Here is a 21,195-nt window from a genome sequence, read left to right as displayed (position 1 = left end):
ATCGAGCAATCGTCGGCATAAGAGACAATCGAGACTCCCTCTGGTGGTTGAGGGAGCTTTGAAATGTAAAAGTTAAACAGTAGCGGGGAAAGGACACCACCCTGTGGAACCCCCTGTTTTATTTTCCTCTGTTTACTCGTTTTGTCTCTAAACATTACCGACGAATGTCGACCACTCAGATAATTTGCCGACCACCGTTTGAGCCTCTGTGGGAGAGAGGAGGCCTCTATATCTTCTAGTAGCGTGGAATGGCAGACGGTGTCAAACGCCTTTGACATGTCCAACGCTACTAGAATCGTTCTCCCACAGGGACGGTTTCGGTTAAGGCCACGAGTTACCTGAGTGTTTATGGCGTTAAGTGCTGTTGTTGTGCTGTGCACTTTACGGAAACCATGCTAATGCTTCGTTGGGGTCAAGTGGTTTGTGAAGTACGGGAGTAGCAAGGCCTCGAGTGTCTTCGCTACCGGGGAAAGGAGTGTTATCGGAAGATAAGAATCTCCTTTGTTGGCAGGTTTCCCCGGGCAGTGGGACCACTCTCCCCACCTTCCAGATGTCTGGGATGATGAGAGTGGCCATAGACAAGTTGAGGACCTCCGTTAGGTACGCTACCCCCGCAGGACCAAAATTTTTCAGCATCAGCATGCATATTCCGTCGGGACCCATGGCTTTGGAGGCTTTCGCCTTCCCGATGGCCACCTGAACTTCACCGCAAGTGAAAGCAAGGGGGGCACAGGTTGTTGGCAGTTTGTGCAGCCTTCTGGTCACTCGACGCTTGGCTTTGTCCACCGGAGGATGCAGTATGAACTGCCGGCTAAAATAGCTCGCGCATCGCTCCGGGTCCGACGAGGCATGGTCGCCGAAGGAAATTTCGACTCTGTCGTCGTGCTTCGTCGGATTGGACAGCGACCTCACGGTTGACCAAAGCTTGCTCACACCAGAGGTGAAGTTACAGGTCTTCAGATGCTCCTCCCACTTCTTCCGCTTATGTACGTTTACTAGTTGCCGAATCTCCGCGTTGAGATCCCTGATACGGGGATCTCCGGGATCGGCCTGACGAAGGCTATCACGCTCATCGGCTAGAACAGCCGCTTCGGCAGGGAAGTTTGGAAGTGGGTCCGTTATACATCCTGCCGGTATGAAGCGAGCTGCAGCGGCAGTGACAGCACTGCGGAACTTACGTTCACCGAGATGGACGTCGGTTGGTGTGGGGAGCGCTGTGAAGGTGTTTTCGGTAAACTCCGCGTAACCTTTCCAATCAGCTTTAGAAACGTTGATATAGGTCCGGTGTTTGGCGGAGGCAAAGTCGGTTGGTTTATCTATCGAGATGACTATGGGTAGGTGGTCTGATGCTAAAGTCAGCATAGGTCGCCATGTGATGCTGTTTATCAGACCAGCGCTGACTATGGTGATGTCTGGCGAGCTACTGCAGTTACCCATAATCCTGGTGGGTGCGTCGTCGTTCATTGTGCAGAATGTCGAATCGTCTATCTGCTCTTGACAGGCTTGAGTGCCAAAGATCGTGGTGCGCATTAAAGTCACCTACTACCATACGGTTTTCACCTGAGGAGCGCACCTATATCAGGGTGATATTCTGCCGGGCAGCAGGTGACAGGGGGTATGTATATGTTAAATATTTCGAGCTCGACATCGCCTGACCGGATAGCGATGCCCTGACATTCTAGGGTGGTATCCCTGCGGTCGATGTCTGCTTCGATAAGACGATACTGCACGGTGTGGTGCGTGATGAACGCTAAGCCACCACCATTATCTCGCTCGCGATCTCGACGGTGCACGTTGTACCCGGCGCAATTGCTGTGCAACTTCGTCTCTTGGACCGTAGCTATCAATATACCATGCCGACACATGAAGACGGTTATCTCCTCAATCTTGCTCTGTAGCCGGTTACAGTTAAATTGAAGGAGCTTCATGTGGTTCGGGAGACGTGTCGTGATGTGGGGTGTAAGTGATGTGTGTGTTCTTAACGCCGTTGGCTGCGTGCGCTGCTGTGATGGTTGCCGCCCTGTGGTGGTGGCGGGAGGCGTCGCAGTTGGGGTCTGCGACCGAGCAGCGCAACACGGGCCCTCGAAGTTCCCAGTCCAATCTCGCGTGGTACGCAGACCTGAGCATGCCCTAAAGTGGCACCAACCAAGGCAGGTGTTGCACTTGACTGATGTCACATTACGGAATATCCTGGTCGGACATACCGTGCAGATTGTAGGGGGAACCAGGAGATGTTGGCGGCGGCGTGTGGGTGGTGGTGCGGTTGTGTGTGTTATGTAGTCTGTCGTGGCTGTGGTATGGTCTGTGGTGTTATTATGCTGTTGTGTTGTGGTGACTGTGTGAGGCTGCTTGGGTGGACTGAGATTGGCCGTGGAGGCTGCTCTGTTTGAGCAACAGGGGGCCACGTTCTTTATTCATTCTGAACGCTTGGAATAAACTTTTTAGTTTACTTATTCCTTAACGTATATTTCAAACGCATTCTGTTTATTCTGGATGTGAAATGGGATTATCTGGAATGTATAAAGAAACGCAGCAAATGTGGGTAATTTCCAAACAAAATTAAAAGAGGCGAAACTATTTGTGAGTGACCACCTTGAGTTTAATTGTTTCATTCTATTTTTGCATGAAACACTTATAATATTGTCCCTCCGAATTTTTGCCGTGATATTAACGATAGCTGTTGTTATTATTGTTGTAGCGGCTACAACAACCCCGCCCAGTTCGGTTAGTCCCTCGATCGTTGTCGTCAAGCTCTACTAGCGGTAGCCCCAGGAATAGTGCAGCCTCGATGGCGATAGGGCGGGGTTCAGTGGGGGTTCTGTCTCTTCGCATGCCGGGCATTCCGAAGCACATCTTCATTTATTCTGCTCAGGCAGAGTTCAATCTGCTGCAGTAACCAGAGCGCAGTCAATCACAAAATTGTCGGTTCTACGTTACCGAATTGACTCGGAGCACCCACTCCGACCAAGGACACATTACCCCAGCAGCAACACCCAATTTCTTCGCACTGCGAGCATGACTTACCGGCAAGTCTGCTCCGCATACTACTGGTCCGCGCCGGCATAGAGCAAAACCCCGGACCACGGACATATAGTGACTGCAACCGAAATATACACCACCTCAGTCTGTTGAAACAGCTGCAGTAACTGGTGTTACCTGAGAGCATGCTCAGCCAGTGGGCCAACTCCCAGCACACAACCCCGGACATCCATGCAACGCATGCAACAACTGGTGCCACCTGAAACACTGCTTCGGCCTCATACACCAGCGCGAATGGACTACTGCTTTTACTGCAGCCTGCTGCTCGGCTATCACCCAACCACCAACGCCTGCACCTGCATCTGTGCCAACGTCAACGCCAGCGGTAATCCCGAAACCGCGGCATACGGTCACACCCACACCGGTGACAACACCAGCGGTCGGACCACCACACCCACAACGAGCACAGCAAGCAGTTCAGGCAGCGCGCCAGTACTCCCTCACCCCGCGAATAACCATCACTAAGCCCAACTCAATAAAATTATTGCAGTTCAATTGCAACAGACTCCAAAGCAAGAACGCTGAGATAGTCAGCTTCATGAGGCGCAACAAAATCTCAGTCGCGGCGATCCAGGAAACCAAACTCCAGAGTCAGGAGGAGTTCAACCTCATCCGCGGTCCAATACCGGCTCATTACCCCCAATTGTTGCCAACAATACACTCGTTGAGTGCCAACGTTTGGCAATCAAGTCGGGAGATACTGAGCTTGACGTCGTCAACGTTTACATCGCCGCAAATATTGAGGTTAGTTATCGATTAAAGAACGCTTGGAGAACTAGCCACATTCTACCATCTCAAACGTTAGATAACGACTCGAAAATCTTTAGAGAATCATAGCGATCTCAACAAAAATGGGACATACATACATAGTTCTCGGCTCGAAAAAATATTTATTCTCCGATGGAATTCTGATGTTCATCTCTAATGGGATTCGAATGTGAATTTCACACTGCTGTTTTGCTTTATTAAACAAAACGCTTTGTTTGTAAAATTTGTATTAAATGTATTTGCAATAAAATAATGAATTATGTAAACTTAAAAATAATTTATGATTCATTCATTTGGAATATTGCTTATTTACATTTATTTGAAATTGCGTCGTTTCTCTAATCGTTCTCGATTCGTCATCGATTAGAAAATTATCCTAGTTATCTAATGTAGAAATCCAAATTTCCAATTTGTTTGCTGGGATACCACCTGCCACCAACTGCCCAGCAGGATACCGCCCAAACATAAGTGCGCAGCGGGGTACACTGCTCGCTGAACAAATTGACGACTCGACGTTTTGCACTGTAAATGACGATGCCCCCACCTGGGTCGCGGGTGACTGCTACATCACTATTGCAAGCGCGGGTCTGATAAATTGCATTGTATGCCAACCAGTGCTCACGCTCGCATCAGACCACCTGCCCATAGCAGTCGCGATAGAACACCCAAGTAATTTTGTCATATCCGAAGTCTGTACATAAACACCAAGAAGGCCAACTGGGACGGTTTTACGGAACACACAGACTGCAAATTGACCGCTCTTCCACCACCAACATGCGCGCGCGAAGCTGAGCGCAACATCCGCCGGATCATCAACGCAGCAGCCGCTCGCTTCATACCAGCCGGTAGGATCGCCGGTCTAATCCTGGCGATCCCCGTATCAGGGATCTCAACAAGGACATTAGCAAACTGGTAAACGAACATAACCGGAGCTAGCAAACTGTGGACTACAGCAAAATCTCTCTCCCATCCGACGAAACGTAAGGACAACATTGCCTTTACATTCGGCGATACCACCACGTCGGACTCGCGGATTTGCGCGCGCTTTTTCAACCGGAAGTTTATTGCACACCCGGAGAGAGACAAAGCCCGCCGGAATGTGCTATGTAAAGCACACAAACTCCGCCCCCGAGACACAGTAACGTGCTTTACACCAGAAGAGACGCAGGCTGATGTAAATAACGTCAAAGCATGTGCAGATGCTGAAAAAGCTAGGACCAGCGGGAGTCGAGTATATCACGGCAGCGTTCAAATTGTCAGTGTAGACCCTGATCATCCCTGAGATTTGGAAAATGGGTAGGATTAATCCCCTCCTTACGACAGGTAAGAAGGCGGACGCAGGAGACTTACCGGCCAATCTCCCTCCTATTCCTAGTGGCAAATACTATGGGAGCACTACTCCTCCCCGGGCTGACAAAGCATCTGCGACTAGCCGAACACCAATTCAGATTCTGCAAAATACATAGCACGACCACTGCATTAAACGCCATCACCACAAAGATAAGCGAGGGTCTGAACCAGCGGAGACCCTGTGATAGGACGGTCCTAGTCGCGGTGGACCTGTCGAAGCTTTCGACACGGTAAACCACGCGACCCTTTTCCAAGACGTCCTGGACTCATCGTTTCCAGATCGGACAAGGCGATGGATAACCAGCTATCTGTGTCGAATTCCGTAACGCCAAGTCCAAGCCGCGTAGGATTAAACAGGGCGTCCCCCAAGGCGGCGTACACTTCCCGACACTGTTCAACCTCTACATAGCGAAACTGCCTCCGCCGCCAGCAGGAGTTAACTTGGTGAGCTAAGCCGATGATTGCAAGATTATGGCGACGGGCCCCAATATCGACAGCCTGTGTGGGAAAATCAGCGACTATCTCACCGATCCTGCAAATTTCTTCACTGCCAGGAGACTCGCCATTTCCGCCGCGAAATCCACCGCCGCACTGTTCACCACCTGTACACAGGAGGTTAGGCTAGAGCTGAACATCCGCTTCGATGGCAACACAATACCGACGGTCAACCACCCCAAAATCCTGAGAGTTACGTTCGACAGCCTATACTCCTTTTCAGCGCACGCCTCAGCCACCTGCGAAAAGATGCGAGCAAGGAGCAAAGTCCTCAAGTTACCAGCCGGCAGCACTTGGGGAGCAGACAAAGAAACCCTACTCACCACGTACAAAGCAATCGACCGGTCGGTGGCAAACTACGCAGTGCCAGTGTCGTCGGCTGGTACCAGCGATAAACAGTGGAGAAACCTACAAACATGCCAGAATGCAGCTCTACGCATCCGAGCACCACCTCCATCAAGCCAGATGCTGGCGGTGAAAGAGCACAATACGTTGCGAACGAAGCAGTTCCTCGTGGGATGTCAGCGTGGAAACCACCCCAACAACGCCCTGCTTCAAAATGACCCAGGATCTTCGGGTTGTTCACCGTCGGAATTGGTTCGTCATCGACGTGAATTCCCAGTTGTACTCTGACCTTTGTCCAAGTGGTAAAGAGTGTTGCTGAAGATTTTGTAGGGGAGAGGTTTAGGCTCCGTGCAGTGAAGAAGCGAGAAATCTCGGCGAGATAACCGTTTACTTTCGAGCACAAGTCGTCAATTCCAATCCCGGATGCCATTATCGAGCAATCGTCAGCATAAGAGACAACTGTGACTCCCTCTGGTGGTTGATGTAGCTTAGAAATATTGGGAAAGGACACCACCCTGTGGAACTCCCGGTTTTATTTTCCTAGGTTTGCTCGATTTGTCTCTAAAGGTTACTGACGAGTGACGATCACTCAGATAATTCGCCAACCACCGTTTGAGTCCCTGTAGGAGAGTGTCGAACGCCTTAGAAAGGTTTAGCGCTACTGGAATGGTTCTCTCACAGGGGCGGTTTCGGTTTTCATTAGTTGTTTTGCTAGCCTAAGTGCATTGCAGTAAAGAAGCGAAAGAAGTTATTGATCGAATGACATAGGGTGGCCCGATATTTTGGTGACATAATCAGTAAAGTTGGGATCAAAATTCAGTACAAATCCATAAAAATCAGCTCATTTCTAAGCATCTTTTTCGTCTATTAAGAATACAACAAAAAATAACTAATAGACGTTTAAATACATATCGTCACTACACAAGAATAAAGGCGCGAGCTCAAAATTTGACCGGGAAAAAAACGCATAAGAATCTTCAGCGAAGATTGGCGTCAAAACCTAGTCGGCGGCGTAGAAAGACGCGTAAACTTATTTTTGCGGTCAACTATGTTTGCGGGTGTAATTGTATGTATATTCCCCAAAGAGTTTTGGGGAATAATGCTGAAGTGACAGCTTATGTCTACGCGTCTTTATTCCCCGTCAACTATGTACGCGTCTTTTTCGCCAATGGCGCGCCTTTATTCGTGTCTAGTGACGATATACATAGTATTATCAATATAAGTTCATTCGTTTAAAACAAATCAAAGGTACGTATATACGTACAGTTGTGTTCACAATAATAGCTGTAAAACGTTTTAACAAGTTTTGAAAATGTTTTCTTTCCCAACTTAATTTAATTTCTTTATTAAAGTAAAGTTACGTAATTCTATTACAAAAACCATGTAAGTTAAAGTCGCAAAGTTTCTAGAAAATTTATAAAAATTAAAAAAAAAGTAAAGAAATGTTCATCAAAATATCAAGTTTTGGATCCGAATTTTAAAAACATTTTGGAGCACGCACTTTTGTAACTCATTCAGTTTCAGTGGAAGACGAGCTCGAGTCAAAATTTGTTTGCACATTTTAAGTTTCAAATTTAAAACATATTTAGTTGGTGTGCTTATTAAATACAACATTCACATCAAAATGTTGACTGAAAGGTATAATACCGTATTTTTGCTAAACGAATTTTCGAGTACGAAAGAAATTTAATAGTGTTAAATGTGTTTGTGCAAGTAAATTACAGCTGGTCGAACATCAAAAATCAATGTAATACTACGTTCAAATTGACGAGCTAAACATGTTTAATGGGTTTGAACCAGTTAAATGAACAAACATGTTCATAAACAAGTTAGGCGACGATACCCTGAAAGAATTGGGGCTGTGATAGATAGGAAAAATCATACCTTGAAAATAGATCCAGTTATTAAAATTCCACTCAAGAATAAAACCGTTGGGGTATTAATTTTTCTGAGGCATCGATCCCGGAGGCAGTGTTGCCCGCTCTGAAATCTCTACTTAAAAAATATTCACATCTCTTTGAGCCTTTGAGCGCAAAAATTAACATTAAAACTTCATCACATCAACATGAGGGCCGAAATAAAAACTACAACAGAAGATCCTATATACGCCAAAAGCTATCCCTACCCGGCGAATATGAGAGAAGAGGTGAACAGACAGATTTCCGAACTACTCGACGAAGGTATTATTCGTACATCCAAAAGCCCTTACAATTCTCCAATTTGGGTGGTACCTAAAAACCCAAAGCCGTCCGGAGAAAAGCAATACAGGAGGTAGTTTACTTTAAACGCCTAAATGCAATCACGATATCCGATACCTATCCCATCCTTGACATCAACGCAACATTAGCCAGCCTCGGCCACGCCAGATACTTCACGACCGTCGATCTAACGTCTGGGTTCCATTTCATTTTCTACCATGAATGGGAAGTACGAATTTTTAAGACTTCCTTTTGGGCTGAGGAATGCGCCGGCCATATTTCAGCGCATGATAGACGGCGTCTTGAAGGAACATATTAGGAAAATATGCGACGTCTATATTGACGATATCATAGTGTTTGGTAAAGATTTAGACGGGCATATGAAAAATGTCGATATAGTATTCGAAAGTCTGGCAGACGCCAACGTCAGGGTAAACATAGAAAAAACAAAGTTTAAGAGAACCGAGGTAGAGTTCCTGGGGTATATAATAACCTCCGATAGTATAAAAGCAGACCCCTCAAAGGTCCAGGCCATAGAAGCTTTGTCACCTTACCGAACGCTAAAAGAGTTTAAAAGTTTTCTTGGAATGTCATCGTATTATCGAAAATTCATCCGGGATTAAGCCAGAGTGGCGAAACCCTTAACCAACCTAACGGGAGGGGAAAATGCGCAGATCAAGGCCAGTTAGTCGAGAAACGTTCGCATTAATCTGGAAGCGGATGCTCTTCAGGCGTTTGAGGACCTAAAAAATTGCTTGTCTGCTCAGACGTCCTTGCTTTTCCTGATTTCGGGAAATCATTCAATCTTACAACAGATGCTTCGAACTATGCCATAGGAGGGGTGTTACTCAAGGCGAACACGGAAGAGACCGGCCAATCGCATATATATAGCGCTCCCTTACCCGAACAGAAGAGAACTACGCCACAAATGAGAAAGAAATGCTGGCAATTGTTTGGGCCCTGGACAATTTAAGATCGTATTTGCATGGCGCAAAGATGACTAAGATTTATACTGACCACCAACCTCTTACTTTTGCATTGGGAAGCAGAAACTACAATGCAAAGCTGAAGAGATGGAAGGCCAGAATCGAAGAGCATAACCTCGAATTGATTTACACTCCAGGTAAATCAAATGTCGTGGCCGATGCTATGTCAAGACTGCCGTGCCAAGCAAACAATTTAATCAGCGCAGAGTCAATGGGTAAAGTAGATGGTGATGAAAGTGGATGCCCGACAAGGATAAATGCACAATTGAACAGCGCTTCAGCTTCAGAAATTGAAAGCGATATGGCGACTGTCCATAGCGCGGAGCAAGATCCATCGGACCTCATTCCCCACGTCGAGTGTCCCCTGAATGTATTTCGCAATGAAATAGTGCTCAGGGAAGGTAATGCTTTGACATGCGTAGAAAACCCACACCCTGGTTTTACTCGACTGGATAGCATCGATAAACCAACAGTAATAGAAGTACTTAAGGAGCGACTCAATCGGTCACTCATAAACGGTATTAAAGTCCCAGAGAATCGTCTGCAACTCCTACAGGAGGTATATTTAGAACATTTTCTCTTATATAAAATTAGGATAACTCAACGGGTAGTTGAAGAGGTGGCCAACGAAGGCAGAATTTGCAAAATAGTGGAAGATGAACATAAGAGGGCACACAGAAACCCCAGGGAGAATAAGGAGCAAATCCTGGAAAAGTACTATTTCCCTAAAATGGCAAGTCCGATAAGGAAATTCGCATCTATCTGTGAAACTTGCCTCACAAACAAGTACGATAGACATCCCGCGGTACCCCCAAAAAACGAAAAATTTCAATCTTGTATTGACAAATTTTCGAAGTTTGCAAAACTTTTCCTTATAAGGAACCGCTCATCCCTCACTCTTCGTGCAAAATTTGCCAAGCTTATCCACTACTTCAAAACCCCTCGGGTCAATAGTAACAGACAATTAGAGAGGATTTATGAGCCCTCTAGTAAGCAATTATATAAGAGGTTTAAGGACTGAATTGTACCAAACTCCAGTGCAAAGAAGTGAAGTCAATGGGCAGATCGAAAGATTTCGTTCAACTTTGATAAAATAAAAAAAAAACGATCAGGTGCACACATAGGGAAAAGTTAAAAACGCCACAAGTAAACATCTCTAAAAGAGGCATATACAGCCCACTAAAAATAGCAGGGCATGCTAGTTAGGCGTCTACAGCCCACAAACAAAAAATAAAAAAATAAAATAAAATTTAAAAAAAGCAAAAAACACTATATAAAAGAGGCTTCTTATAATCGCGGGGACGGGAAATAAAGTAATGAAGTGATTAGATAGTATAATAGTATAAAAAATAATGTAAAAACATAAAAAATAAAATTTAACAAAAAATAAAAAAAAAAACAAAATAATACTAATACTTAACGGATACGCGAAGCACTAACAATTAATTAAGTAAAGAATGTTCCAACAAAAGCTCTAACAGGTACCGGATAAGAAAAACGGTACTACGAAACCTGAGATTTACCACATTTTTTCTAAATCTACCACGTTTTTCCAGAATCTACCACACAGAATTTTTATTGAGTCCGATCACTGGTGCTACTCCGAGAATACCTGCCTGAAATCGGCCGGAAGCTGTTAACAGCTTGTTCCGTTTCGTTTCTGTGGTCCCCCAGGTAACAGTCAAACACTTCCCAGAAAAGCATCATCTCCAAAATAACCTAGCAAATCATAAACATCCATTCAAGTACATATAGAGAAGTACATCGTTTTATGCTAAAAAATTATTTACGGCTTTTTGCATTTTAAGTGACGTTAAGTATTGTATGTACATAAGTATGCGATAAAAAAATAAATAAATGGATGACTTATGTTGTTGTTGCTAGTACTCCCTTATTCTTGTGGCAGCTGAAGCTCCTTATCTGCGGTTGGTGGTGATCGGGCGCCTGGCATTCATGGGGCATAAGTCACAGAGGGTGGTTGACGGGCTCTTTGAAGGCCGTATGTAGTTGTTGTTGTCGTTGTGGCGGCTACAACAACCCCGCCCAGATCGGTTAATATCTCAGCCGTTGTCGTCAAGCTCAACTAACGGAAGCCCTAAGAAGCGTGCAGCCTCAATTCGGTCGGTCCACAGGGACAAAGGCGTTAGCAGTGTCGGGTTTCCCGTTCATACGAAGAGATGTTTCGAGTGGTGGGGTGTCCGCATGCAGGACACTCATTTGGCACATCTGTGTCTAATCTGCTCAGGTATGAGTTTAACCTGCTGCAGTAGCCAGAGCGAAGTTGGGCTATTATGATTCTAGTCACCCGAGGCAGATGAAGCTCCGTCTCGTCGATGTCCGGTGTAATCCTCTCCATCGATTTTCCAGTAATTGTGTTCTGGTTATGATTGCTAAACAAAGTGGAAATTAATGAATTTTTCCACAACATGAAACTATTTTTGCACACTTAAATAAAAAAAAACAATCCAGATTAGGACGTTCCTCCAGCAAACGAGCGATAACTGTTCATATCATTATCATTCCGTTATTATGAATTCGTACGATGCACGATAAACGCTTGCATTCTGTTATCCCCTATTACGAACCGATGTTTGTCGTAGCACATCCAATGGTTAGCGTAATGGGGCTTTCGCACGAGGCGATTTTTCAGGCAACTTTTGCGTTCAACTCACGCAGGGTTGCACGAAAAAGAAAATTGAATGGCTAAAAATATCAAAATATAAAAAAATATCAAAGTATTCGCCATAGAAAGGTGTTTGCGTTGTTCAACTTTGCATTCTACTTTTGGTTGAACGGCCTTTCATGTAATCGCTTTCAACAAAGTAGTCGCCAGCCAACATTTAGCCATTCAACTTTTTTTTCGTGCACCCTGCGTGAGTTGAACGCAAAAGTTCATCGCCTCGTACGAACACCTTTTAACTGATTTTGGTTAATGATAACGATAAAAGGTGAACAAAACCAAAGACATGCAAAATAATACATCTGTCGGGTGTATGAAAAGAATAATACGAAAACTAATTCCTAAGATACGTTTGCAAGCGGTTATCGTCTATCGTATGGAAATTCATAATAGGAGGGATTAATGCAAAAAGCGCTATTTGAAAATTTTGGAACTTTGCAGAGGATAAATAAAGCCGTTTAAGTTTAGATAGGAAATACAGAGCTGTTGTTCAGATGCCAATATGACATGATTTTGAAATTTGATGGGAAGCTAAACGAAGGCAGATATAGTCTCTTCCTAGCAATGTATAAAATAGGTAAGAAAAAATAAAAAAAAGCATCGTACGGCAACTTATTTTGTTTGATATATTTATTTAATATATGTAGTCACTCAAATTATTTACGTGTTTGCAATTATTTGTGTTATATTGTTTTGTTTTTGCAAAAAAAAGGATGCCTATGAACGAATATTTATTATTAATAATATGTAGGTATGTATTTTCTTATATTAATACTCAGTGTGAAAAAAATAAACTTAAAAACTCTACTTTCGAATTCATTTCTACGCATTCTATAAATTTGATATTTTAAAACAGGATATTTTTTAAACAGTTATAGTTGTTATTTGTATCATTATGTAGGCATATTTGTAGTAGGCATTTGCCACAACATTTGAGAGCAAGTGCGGAAAATTCAAAAAAAAAAAAGAAAACGAAGACATACACATTGATTTGTGTCCCTTCTGCAACAGAATCCAAAGTGTATGAATATCACCCCCTAGGATATTCATCGTTTACAAATATTAAGGGAAAACGGGATATTCTTTTAGCAATAATTTATCGATTAGTCAATCTCGTATACCTCATTCTCTTTGAATCCGGGCGGGGGGGGCAGCTTCAAAACCGACACCCGATGGTGCTCCCGGGCCTTGCCCTACAGCTTCAATCTGCTGACCGTTAGGCCCACCAGCTGCTTGGAAATAACCCGCTGCATTGGGATTTTGATTTGCGTACAAAAGTGGACTCATGTACATGCCGCTCGGGTGGGCGATTGTGGCATGTATGGCCAGCAGATCTTTATACATTGTAGGATTGTTATTGTTCATTTCGGTGTACAAATGTTGTAAATACGTGGGAACAAGTTGAAGAGCTTGAGTATGTGTTACTTCCGGATGATCCTTGACAATCTTCATATTTAGCAACTGCAACAGCACATCGGAACGAAAGCCGAATATGCGATTTGAGGTTACTCCACCCGAAGCGTTGCCAAATTGACCGCCGAAAGCACCACGATCGTAAGACATATATTGAGCAGTTTGGACACTACGAGTTTTCTCTGCCTCATATTCAGCCCAAGCAGCTTTACGTTCATCTTCATTGAGATTCTCACTTTCCTCGTTCTCTAAAAGCGAGTCATGTTCGTGGTATTTGAATATCAATGACTCATGTTTACTCAGCAACTCTGCAAATAACCGATCTTTGGGCAATATTGGTATTTCTTTTTCAGTGCTGGGTTTCAGCTCGTAGGAATATAGTTCCTGAAGATCATTTTGATTGTAGTGTCGAGAAATTTGTTGCTCATCAATAACTCTCTTAGCTGTTGCTTGCTTTGCAATCTGACGCTCATATACTTTTTGCTCCATTGTACCCATGGCTATTAGGCGATAAATGTAGCAAGGTTTAACCTGGCCAAAACGGTAAACTCTAAAAATGCTCTGGGTATCATGAGAAGGATTCCAAGACACATCGAAAATAACTACGCGATTTGCAGCAACTAAGTTGATTCCCAGGCCACCCGCACGCGTTGATATAAGAAAGAGGCGACCTCTTAAATTGTCAACATCGTTGAATTTCTTGCACATAGCCTCACGACTTTCGACAGAGCATGAGCCATCTAGACGAAAATAGTCTATTCCTGGTTGCCAAAAACCTTTGAAATCTCCAACGTCACCTAGAAGATGTTAGAATATATTATTTTTATATTTTTTGTAAGCAGCTTAGTTAGTATGTTTTACCATCATATTCGTTTCCTCTTGTCTTGCTGTCTATTAACGCCAAAAAATGTTCTATAACATCTATAGATTGCAGAGACTGTGAAAACACCAGAAGTTTGTCGCCAATAACTTCGCATTCTTGCAACAAGTTCATTAGTATCACCAGTTTCGGAGAATGATTTATGTTGTTCAACTCTTTTTCCTCCACAAAACGCTTCCACCATTCGGATGGATCAGCTTCTGGTTGCGACGGCTCTATCTCTTCGTTGTCACTTTCCTTGTCAGTTTGTTTACGGCTGCGTGTGCGAGTGCCTTTTGAGCCCCTCCGTGCACTACCGCTTGCATTGCCGCCGCCGCCACTAGCAAATGATTTCGATGAATTTGCCGATGAGTCAGATCCAGAACCTGACTCTGCTTCGTCATCATCGTCGTCAATAAAATCTTCCATTGAATCGGAGTCAATAGCCTGTTGACGCTTGCGAATAACCGTGTCACTGTTCATTCGTAAATTCATGGGATGGGTCCATATTCTACGCAAATCCTGAAAATCTTGGAACAATCTTGCCCCTTTTCCGCTAATATCGGAACCACTGACATCACGCTGGGTCGTCATATAATAATCGTACAGCTGCTGCTGCAAGTCAGATAGAGTTGTGTGAACTGTGTATTCATGCTTCGGCGGCAAATACGGTGCCAGCACCGAATAATCTCGCCTTTGAATGCAACCCTCCAACATTTTGTGCAAAATATGGGATCGATGCTTCATCAGGCGAATATCTCGCTCAGTTGAATCCGTATATTGGCCATTGGTGATCGGATTTACAAAACGATTTAAATACTCTTTATATGTGCCAAGAAGATTCGGTTTGATGAACTGTATCATGCAGTAATCTGAAAAGAAAAAATGGTGTAAATAAATGAGAATGAAAGTTTAAGATGATATGAAGGGGCCATGGATGCTGCTATTTGCGTTTATATCGTAAGCGACAATTTATCATGCAAATGGGAATAAGAATTAGTTACGACGCCCTTAAAATTCATAGTTTGAAAATATGTACCCTTAAGGAGTACAACAATTATAAAAATTCAACAATTTTTTATTTAGAGTTTTTAGAAAAATTTTAGGTACATACATTAAATCACTTCACATGTGTACATGAGTAAATCGAACATATATTTTAGAGAAACTAAAAGGATAGGAACATCTGAGATAGGGCGTTTTCCAACTGGCTACCAAGATAGGCCGATCTTCAATTCAGGTGTCGATTTTATGGTAAAAGGTATGTGCAGTAGGGCGGGTGGAAAATTTAATTTTTCTCAAATCCCTAGGTAATAGTAAAAATATATTGTACGATCTTCCACTTAGTTGCCGAAATAGTGTTTCAAACAAAGCACGAATACCAATCGGATGCAGATTTTTGTAAAAAAATAGGCTTATGGGGCATGTGACTGGTGGGACATTTGACTCTAGAATTTCATAAACTGTGAATTATAACTACTTCGTCGAAAAATATACATATATACATACATATACAAAAACAGTTATGTGTTTTTTAATAACTTTTCAGGAGAGCAAAAAAAATGATTCCTGGTGCCAATAGGCAATATTTTGCAAGTGTCGTATTAAAAATATGCTATTGATTTAGGAAAAAAATCAATTTTTTTGACCAATTACGACGTAATCAACATTTGCGCCACTTTAAAGCGCATAGCCGTTTTTATATACGATTTAAATTTGCTTTGGCGGTATGGAATCGTATGCAACTTGTACATAATACTGCCGTTAGGCCTAGATGCAATGTACAGAAGTTGAGGACTCGATTATTTACATAACTGCCCGTTGCTCCTGTTATGTAATGAAAAATGGTAGAAATGTTTTTATTGGATTTTTGTAAAAAAATTTATGCAAAGTGTTGAGTATTAACTTAATATGAAAATTTCAAAATGCGATATCTCAGCGAAGAAAAATGATATTTGAGCAATCAAAACGCCATTTGAAAGAAGAAGACTTGTACTTAAAGATGCCAGCCTGATACTTAGGTGAAAGAAAACATCTGCGAGGCTACATAACCTCAAATATGGGCAAAAACGGTGTTTTTTGTACTTTTAGGTTAGGATATCTGATAGAGCAATTCTGAGGCCAGATTTGGATTCAGCTGTGTAATTAACAATATAAGGATGTGATGGCCTCTCCTGTCGCATACGACTTATGTAACAGGGATTGGCATTGGTTGATCGTCGACTGTTTCATACTCAATCAATACCGCTGCTTTGTATGACTGAGCAGCGGCGTTGGCTTAGTAACGGGTGATTTTTTTGAGGTTAGGATTTTCATGCATTAGTATTTGACAGATCACGTGGGATTTCAGACATGGTGTCAAAGAGAAAGATGCTCAGTATGCTTTGACATTTCATCATGAATAGACTTACTAACGAGCAACGCTTGCAAATCATTGAATTTTATTACCAAAATCAGTGTTCGGTTTTATCGACAAATTTTGTTCAGCGATGAGGCTCATTTCTGGTTGAATGGCTTCGTAAATAAGCAAAATTGCCGCATTTGGAGTGAAGAGCAACCAGAAGCCGTTCAAGAACTGCCCATGCATCCCGAAAAATGCACTGTTTGGTGTGGTTTGTACGCTGGTGGAATCATTGGACCGTATTTTTTCAAAGATGCTGTTGGACGCAACGTTACGGTGAATGGCGATCGCTATCGTTCGATGCTAACAAACTTTTTGTTGCCAAAAATGGAAGAACTGAACTTGGTTGACATGTGGTTTCAACAAGATGGCGCTACATGCCACACAGCTCGCGATTCTATGGCCATTTTGAGGGAAAACTTCGGAGAACAATTCATCTCAAGAAATGGACCGGTAAGTTGGCCACCAAGATCATGCGATTTGACGCCTTTAGACTATTTTTTGTGGGGCTACGTCAAGTCTAAAGTCTACAGAAATAAGCCAGCAACTATTCCAGCTTTGGAAGACAACATTTCCGAAGAAATTCGGGCTATTCCGGCCGAAATGCTCGAAAAAGTTGCCCAAAATTGGACTTTCCGAATGGACCACCTAAGACGCAGCCGCGGTCAACATTTAAATGAAATTATCTTCAAAAAGTAAATGTCATGGACCAATCTAACGTTTCAAATAAAGAACCGATGAGATTTTGCAAATTTTATGCGTTTTTTTTTAAAAAAAAAGGTATCAAGCTCTTAAAAAATCACCCGTTAGTATCGACACCTAAATGAAATTTGAGGATGACTGAACACCAGCGCATAGCGTGCTGTCTTGCAAATACAGCCACCACGATGCTTATAACAGCTCATACCAGGGATGAAAAATTTAAATTTCAGATTGTACCTAATATCATAAAATAAATGTACCTAAATGAGACTGATTGAACCTAAAAAAAAGTTACATCATTCATTTGTAGTTTTTTTTTATAAATTTTATTTAAAACATGAATAAAAAGGATGGATGTACTTTAAACATGATTAGGTTTTTTTTTTTTTAACTGAGCCATATCTATAGACTATAGTCTAATGGGAATCGGAGAAGCGTTGTTTTTGTCTAATTTTGACTACTGAAAAATATTGGCGAAAAAGACAAAAAAACACTTTGCGAAGTATACTTCTTTATCCAGCAACAACACGAAAAGTCTGCTAATTTATCCGATTCTTTTTAATAGGTGCAACAAGTCTAGAGAAAATAATCAAATTGCCGTAAGTAACTTCGAAAGTATTTTAAATATATTTCCGGAAATGAAAAAGCGAATATAGGTCAATAATAATAATAGTACCTAAAATCTACTGACTGTACCTAATGTACCTTTAAGTCATCAAACGTCGGAAAAAGGTACAATTGTACCTACTTTTTCATCCCTGGCTCATACTGATATTAGCTCTGATCCAGTACTCCATGAACTTACAGGATTTTACACGAACTTGCAGGAAGTTGCAGGAAAAATGTTCCCGTACTCAACAATCCTCCAAAATCCTGTAAATGAGAGCGACTTTTGGAGAGTTGTGCAGAGAATGAAGTTGCAAGATTTTACCCGAACTTTTTCTTCTGGTAAAATCATGAAAAGTGTCAAGCAATCACTGGTTGACGTTTTTACAGGAAACATGTTTTTTTTTTGTTCCCGTACTTTTTGTTGTTACTCACTTTTTACTCTCACTTTAGAGAGTAATTTTGCTATTTGACAGTTTTACAGGATTTTTCACGAAAAGTATTGGATCAGAGCTATTGACTTCGGCAAACCTGTACTCCGAATGATCGTGCACGAAACCAGCAAACGCGGCAGTTGAACGGTTCCGAAAGCATGAGAGCTAATCATTTGTTGTAGAAGTCGTTTGACTTCTTGCTGAAAATCATCTGACTTGTTGCTGAAATGACGACGAATGTGGTAAAGGGTAATTTATCGTCTCGTATGTATGTATGTATGTATTTATAGCGCGTCTACCATTCAATTGCTTTGCTCACTGCTGGCTAGTTGTGAGCAGTGTTGCCACTTGAACTTATTTTTAGGTACCAAATCAGTTTCCAAACTACCAAAATTTATTCATCATTACAACGAGATTTCTCGAGTTTGCGAGGTTTTTAGCTACCCAAATTAGCAGTAAAAATTAAAAATGCACGTAATATTTTTTACAGTATGGCTTAATTATTCACACCAATCTTTCAGATTAACCAAAAGAAATTCGGGCTTTAAATAAAATAATTAAGTTATTGAATAAAAAACTTTTGTAAAATAAGTAAATATCTTTGAGATTGACTCAATTCATATCAAAAAAATTTTTTTTATGTGTGAATAAACAAAAGCAGACATTTTATGCATTTCAATAAAAAAAATCCAAATTTGATTCAATTTGCATATACTCACCCTTTTTTATTACCAATACACTCACACTTTGCAAATTGCCTATCACCAATTTTTCTTTCAAGACAATAGGTAATTTCTCGTTAATTTCAACAGCTAATCGGTCATAGCATTGGGAAGTGAGTTTTTGTTTGCAGAAAATTGTCTGTTTAATAAAATAAAGAAAACAAAATTAATATACCCTTATGCACAAGTGCGCTCGGGTATAAAAATAAAGAAATCTTATACGTGTAAGCAAAGTGAAAGCAGTGTTTTGAACGTGTAAACTTAAATTAAGCAAACAAATTTTGCCTACCAAAAGCTTCATCAAACCAACCAAGCTACCAACGGAGAATGAAGCTACCCTGCAGGGAAACCGCGGACTAGTGAATCAAATTTCTAGTTCCGTTCTAGGTCTTTATCGCCAAAAAGGAACTAGGCCGATATGAACTAGATCCCCACCAGTCCAAAATCGGCGAAAAGTGGTACTTTTAAAATACAAATTTTTTTCAGTTTTTTTCAGTAGAAATCGATATCTCTGACGAATTTAGAAATGGTTCGGAACTATAGAAAAAGGGATGCAGAACGAACTAGATCTTATTTGTCGAATTTAGAACAAGTTCGGAACCATCGAATAAGGGATGCAGCGGGGGGCTTCTTTACTTTACATAGATATGTGTTCGGCGGCTTTTTCGTTCAAATACGCTTCTATTTTGCGCTTCGCAGATGCTTTTTCATAGCTTGGTAACACAAAACTAAAATTTGTGTTAACATTTGAACATCGTGGGACCGTCTGGAATCTAAGAAATAACAGCGAGCACCTCTGCAAACTCAGCTACAGCTAAAGGTATGTAAATGTACATTTCTTACAATCATTCAAACAAATTTAATTTCAAATTGAAAAAACGTTTCTTTGAAAATGATGTAAAATCTCACACGGAAGAACCGAAAACATTGAAAAATCATGATATATTTTTCTTTCGTCTGTCGATTTTAGAACTGGTTCGGAACTATAGAATTTAGGACTAGTTCGGAACTATCGAAAAAGGGATGCAGCGGGGGGCAATTGACACTTCCTAGGACATCGCCATGTTAAATTCGCCAGTTGCCTGCATGCAAAAGAGATTTATCGCGAACCAGTACTGGGTCTAAATGTACTAGAAGCGCCCCAGTTCAGAACTAGAGATTTTCCCCATAGGGTACCAATTTTGGTCCAATTGGACCAAAACGGCAACGCTGCTTACAGCATGAAGTACAAACGCAAACTGACCGGCTGCTAGCGGCGCATAAGTTCGGTACCTGCGCACACACGACTTGTATGTGACAGCCGAGTAGCTCCCGGAGACTCGCGTGTGCATCACTGATATACATACATCCTTATCGTCGTTTAAAGTACAAAACCGCGTATCACCATTCTGCAAAACCCCGTAACTGACATCTGCTGCCAAAAATTGGATTTGCTCACACAAGCTCTTGGCTCAATCGTTATCCATTCGTCCTGAAATATACTAGCCATACATGCGATTGCTTTACTATATAGAACTTTACTATATAGAAGATAATTTATGCAACCTCACATACGCGGTTTTGCATTTTGTAGATACGCGATTTTGTACTTTAAACGACGATATGTATATATGGATGAAAATTTCTCAACTGGACCTGACCTCGGATTTCAGTCAAGTTCGAATTTTTTGCGTACAAATTTGTGGGTAGAGAGGTTTATAGATGTGAAAGGGATTCTGAGAATTTTGTTGAAAAATTTTAATTTTTAAAGTTTTTATAAGCAAATATATTTTTAAGCAATTTTTTTTCACATTTTCTTTTAAAGTATTTGACGGAAGCTGATGAAATTTTTTTGCAAGCGTAGTGACATTACAGCTTTATAATTTCGATTTTTTTTAATTTAAACATTCTAAATCGAGCCCTAACCGCCAAAATAACGTAAGCGACATTTTTTTCAAAATTTTCTTTTTGATGCAGAAATGTATTTAGATGCTCTAGGAATATTTCTGCATCAAAAAGAAAATTTTGAAACAAATGTCGCCTACGTTATTTTGGCGGTTAGGGCTCGAAATATTCAAGTTGTATTAAAAATATGGTCTCAATGAGTGTTTTCCATTTCGTTTATATTTTCGAAAACTGTATTTATTGAATAAAATACTTGTAAAAAAAAATTTGTTAGATCTTTTATGTTTTTGACTTACAGCAACATTTGCCACAA

At 41.7% G+C, this 21,195-nt stretch overlaps 1 protein-coding gene across 2 annotated transcripts in view; it reads right to left on the bottom strand.

The window, feature by feature from the left end:
• Positions 1–12,586: 12,586 nt before the first annotated feature.
• The window catches only part of LOC118735944 (transcriptional regulator ATRX homolog), a 28,044-nt gene continuing 19,435 nt past the window's right edge, over positions 12,587–21,195 (bottom strand). For both annotated transcript variants that reach the window (XM_036465997.1, XM_036466005.1), the window contains 2 exons: positions 14,136–15,005; positions 12,587–14,071 (listed from right to left, as the gene is read on the bottom strand). In XM_036465997.1, the coding sequence (XP_036321890.1) occupies positions 12,984–14,071; positions 14,136–15,005 (1,958 nt within the window). In that variant the 3' untranslated portion in view covers positions 12,587–12,983. The remainder of the gene's footprint in view (positions 14,072–14,135; positions 15,006–21,195) is intronic.

The sequence above is a fragment of the Rhagoletis pomonella genome, unplaced genomic scaffold (genome assembly GCF_013731165.1).
Source record: "Rhagoletis pomonella isolate Grant_MI unplaced genomic scaffold, Rhpom_1.0 Rhpom_scaffold_00001, whole genome shotgun sequence".
NCBI classification, from domain to species: domain Eukaryota; kingdom Metazoa; phylum Arthropoda; class Insecta; order Diptera; family Tephritidae; genus Rhagoletis; species Rhagoletis pomonella.
This window is presented reverse-complemented; position numbering and strand designations above follow the sequence as displayed.